Below are 4436 nucleotides of genomic sequence, written 5' to 3'. Positions count from 1 at the left end.
GTGTGTGTGTGTGTGTGTGTGTGTGTGTGTGTGTGTGTGTGTGTGTGTGTGTGTGTGTGTGTGTGTCAAAACAGTGGAATGAAAAGGGTAAATGCGATGTGATTGGTACCTGTGGGTGACAGAACGAACTCAATTTCCAATACAGCAGCTGAATGCAGCCAATCAGTGCTGGGCTGTTGTGTGTAATGGCTCTGGTGCCTTTGGGGACTGAATTCTTAAAAACAACCGTACCGGAGCTTCACTACCATCACTTCCTCTTGATGCTCAACAAAACAGGTATGTAAACAGACATATCCCAAAAAGTTGATTCTGTTCATCTATGCGCAACGTTTTCAGTGGAAGAAACGTTTCATCACTCACCCAAATGAACTCTTCAGTCTCAGCTGCATAATGACGGAAACTGGAACCACTGACTAACAACGAGGCACGAGCTCAGTTTAAAATGTAAATTGACAAGAACACTGATCCACAGTCAGGAGTACTATTCACAGAAAATTGGGAAATGACTGCAATCACAGCACTGAAAGATCTACCCTTTTCTTAGTTCAGAGATGGCCGTTCTCTTTTCACATACGCAGCTTCCTTGACTTTCCCGCTCAAACCACCTTTTCTCCCCCGACAAGGATGTGACAACATCATCGCTAAAGGAGTGACATCTGGTCTGTAGGGGTTCAGGCCCAACAAGGCAGCTCTTCTGTGTTGTGCCAAAAGTTGCTTGGTATCCCCAAATTACGGCAATCTCCTCAGCACTTAATCGCGTACATCGTTTTGCTCTTGTGCCAGAGGACCCGATCCTCGGGGCAGAACAATTTTTGGTGTACTGTAGGGTGTTTTCAGGTTTGAAAGCCAGAAAAACATTGTGTTTTTGAGAAAAAAATGCATCTCAGCTGTTGCTAAAACTCCTGACACATAAAGGATCACTAATCTGTGTTGTTTATGAAGTTGAGGAAACCTGCAGAAACTGAAGAGGTCAGTTGAATGAGCGGCAAACTCTTTCTCCACTCCACAAACACTGTTTGAAAAACTTTCTGGAATATCCTTATCTGGATTATTGAGCAGGCACCGAAACAAAATATACACACTCAAATGCATAAACGTATGATTGTGATGGAAATGATGGTGCCAAATGAAAGATACCTCATCTACAGTCTGAGTGGCAAGGTCAGCAGTTAAATATGCTGGACAATAAGATTTATAAGCAGAGATTCACATTGAGCGTATGTTTGTAAAGACACTTTTGTCAGAACTCATACTCATACACTTGCTTTTGGGAAAATATGAAAACATCATATTGTGATTCAAGGTTATGTTTTCAACTTTTTATCAGAACAACAATCTTCTGCGAACCTTAACCAACTGCTTTGATTTTCTTAAACGATAATATAAAACCAAATCATGTTTTAGCTGTCAGGATGCATTTCTGTGAAGAAAACCATTTTTATTAATGCTCTGTGCAGCATGATGTCTTCTAAAACAGAGTTGCTAGTCAGCACGTAGCCGATCTTTCTACTGACCAGAGTTCTCGTCAACCCTCTCCTCCACAGTGTGCTCCTTCTGGTGAACCCACTCGCTGTTGCACTTGAAGTAGATTTGGGTGGCAGGTGTGGCCTTGCAGTACAGGTTAACAGGCTTGTTCTTGACTATGTAGGCCTCCTCTGGTTCCATTAAAAACACGGGCAGCGGCTCTGGGGGGTCTGAGGGGAACGTTTCTGGCAGCTCACCGAGACCAATGAAGTCATCCTCAACTGTGAAGAGAGAAACAAACGAAGAATGGTTAGAAGGAAAGAGAGGACGAAGTGGAGAACAGAAGCCAAAATCCCAAGACAGAAAGTGGGAGGACGGGATGGAAGAGCGGAAAGCAGACAAGAGACAGTGGGACAGTATTATAACCACAGCCTTTGCATGGGATTATCCATGTGCACAGCACACAGTGAAATCCCTATCATTTGATATTTTGGAATGTTTACACAAGTGTATTTTAGAGCGCAGGAAATTCTGTGATTCCTCTCCGGCAATAAGACTGCCTCCTCGGTCTAACCACAATCAGCTACTGCTGAGAAGCGAGCACGGCAGAGCCAATAATGAGAAGCAGAGTTCAGAGGTCGACTCCGAGGAACTGAAATTATAAGCTGATCTATCCGTGTCTCCCATTTTCTCTCGCGCACACACGCTCTTTGCTTTTGTCACTTTCTCGCACACGGGCATGCGAGCACGCACACATGCTCCAGATCTAATGACCTCAGGCTTCTGGCCCATTTTATGCCATTCCTCGGATACTTCTGCAGTAGACAGATATGCTTCCCTGTAATTACAAGTCCCTTTCATCTCCCTGTCTTAAATCACATACACACAACTGCATGTGCATGCACACACAAACATGGAGGGAAGAAAAAAAAAAAAGTGGCACAAATATATGGGTGTACACGCCCACCAAATGAGCCCAGCTAACTTTGTAACTCTTTGAAGAAGGAAGGATGAAGCCTATTGGCCATCCCATTTGTCACCTCCAGATCTGTTCTATTATTACCATCGAACCGGTAGACATTAATTATTCACAAGAAAGAAAGAAGGCAAAGTAATAGAGACAGAGTTACAGTGGGAAACATAAGGTGAGAGAGGGAGAAACACTGGGAGACACTCAAAGTAACTCAGCCAGACAGACATAGATTGAGTCATTGAAAGAGAGTTGCAGCAGACAGACAGTAACATAGCACAGGAGGACAGAAACAGGAAGGCAGACTGTTCAGATAACAAAATACTTTATCAGCCCATCAGTAATTCTTCCATGTCCTTCTATCTACCTATTTCTCTGTCCTGTGTGGACATGCTGGAGCCTTGTTGTCTGACAGAGGTTGCCTCTTGGATGCTTTGAGAGCACTAAATAATGTCTTGGCTGAGCAGATATCTCCCCATGATGTCTCCCTAATGTTATCTCTCCCTCCATACCTGCCACAGATTGAAGCTGATTGCTAGGAAATGAAAGGGCAGGAGGAGTCAACCAGAAAATGGCCAAAGCCACCTTCAGCAAGGCGGAGGAGGGGTCTGTCTCTGTCCTGTTATGATGCAGGTGAGGTCTTATAAGAACCTGTCCATTTACCATTTGCACATCCTGTTTTGTAGGTGTGTGATTGCATTTCATCAAAAAAGAGTAAGCTTGGATGTGTTTTTTATGGACTTCTAAGCTCCTGCTAATTGAATATAAGCTATAAGTGACCTTTGACCTTTGGGGTTTGTGTTTGTGTACGTGCAATAAAGAGCCACAACAAGACCATTAGTTGTTTTGATTAACTTCCATCATTCGCTATCAATTCAAAAAATAAGCTAAACATTGCGTGGCCTTTCCTCCCATGCATCTTTATGTACTGTAGGTGATGACTCTATAATGTACAAGTCTATTCAAGCAGACCTTGGCTTACACTGTTCTTTTCTGCTCTATCGTCCTCAGTCCACCCACATCCTCAGCCAGGGGACCCTGACCCAGAAACAGGCAAAGAGAGCCAAGGAAACTCATTAAAGACTGTGTTAGCCTTCTTTCACCCTCCATTCCTATTATCTCTCCATCTCTCCCTCTCGCTTCTGGCTCCGTCGCTCTGTCGAACTCTGAGGCAGCGAGATCTGAAACAGCCATGAAAGCGTGGCTCCCTTACACATAAAGAGACGCGTGTCTCATCTCCTCGCACACATACACCCAGCACAAGCGTTAATGTGCGCGGAGGCACGCACAAACTCGCTTACAGACATTGGACTTCATCAGCTTCCTCAGTGCAAGAAATAATAAATTCAAGTGAATGGAACTAGCCCTGCAGTGAAAAATCAGCCCAGAAATGGGGAAAAAAGAAACATGACAAAATGAAAGACCCTGACTCTTACCAATCATTCTGCTCCCCCTCAACACCCTGCATTAGTAGTTTTATGTTTGTGGCGTACGTTTCCCGTATAAGAAACCTATACTCACATTCACTTCCCTGGACAGATTTGTTATTTTTGTTCTTTGAAATGTGACTGGAAAGCTTCTTCCTTGTCACCTACAGCCAGTGAAAGCTGGAAAGCAATGTGAGGCACCGTGCTGTAAGGCACAAGTGGCTGGAAACTAGCATAGACCGAATGTACAGGTCTACAATGAGCAACCAGGGAAATTAAGAGGACGCATCCAGCGTCGGCCGAGTGCATAAACAAACTATGCACCTCAGTTCACAAAAAGTAGAAAATAAACAGACTGAACTGCAGGAACATTAATCAGGAACACTTGCTTTCTCTGATGTGCAAGGTTTGCTAAAAGGCAACATACAAGGGTCTATTTAAGCAATAACCTGTGTTGGGAGCAATCTGAAATTATATATAAGCAGTGTTGGGACTAACGCGTTATTAAGTAACGCGTTACAGTAACTACGTTATTAATGTGGTAACGAGCACGGTAACTAGTTATTATGCCAAAA

At 43.7% G+C, this 4436-nt stretch overlaps 1 protein-coding gene across 2 annotated transcripts in view; it reads right to left on the bottom strand.

Moving 5' to 3' along the window:
- The window catches only part of unc5cb (unc-5 netrin receptor Cb), a 124965-nt gene that overhangs the window by 56629 nt on the left and 63900 nt on the right, over nucleotides 1-4436 (bottom strand). For both annotated transcript variants that reach the window (XM_005735192.1, XM_005735193.1), the window contains exon 2: nucleotides 1515-1745. In XM_005735192.1, the coding sequence (XP_005735249.1) occupies nucleotides 1515-1745 (231 nt within the window). The remainder of the gene's footprint in view (nucleotides 1-1514; nucleotides 1746-4436) is intronic.

Source organism: Pundamilia nyererei, unplaced genomic scaffold (assembly GCF_000239375.1).
Source record: "Pundamilia nyererei isolate P.nyererei 1_Seehausen unplaced genomic scaffold, PunNye1.0 scaffold00063, whole genome shotgun sequence".
Classification (NCBI taxonomy): Eukaryota; Metazoa; Chordata; class Actinopteri; order Cichliformes; family Cichlidae; genus Pundamilia; species Pundamilia nyererei.
Note: the sequence above shows the minus strand (reverse complement) of the source record. Positions and strands in the feature narration are given on the sequence as shown.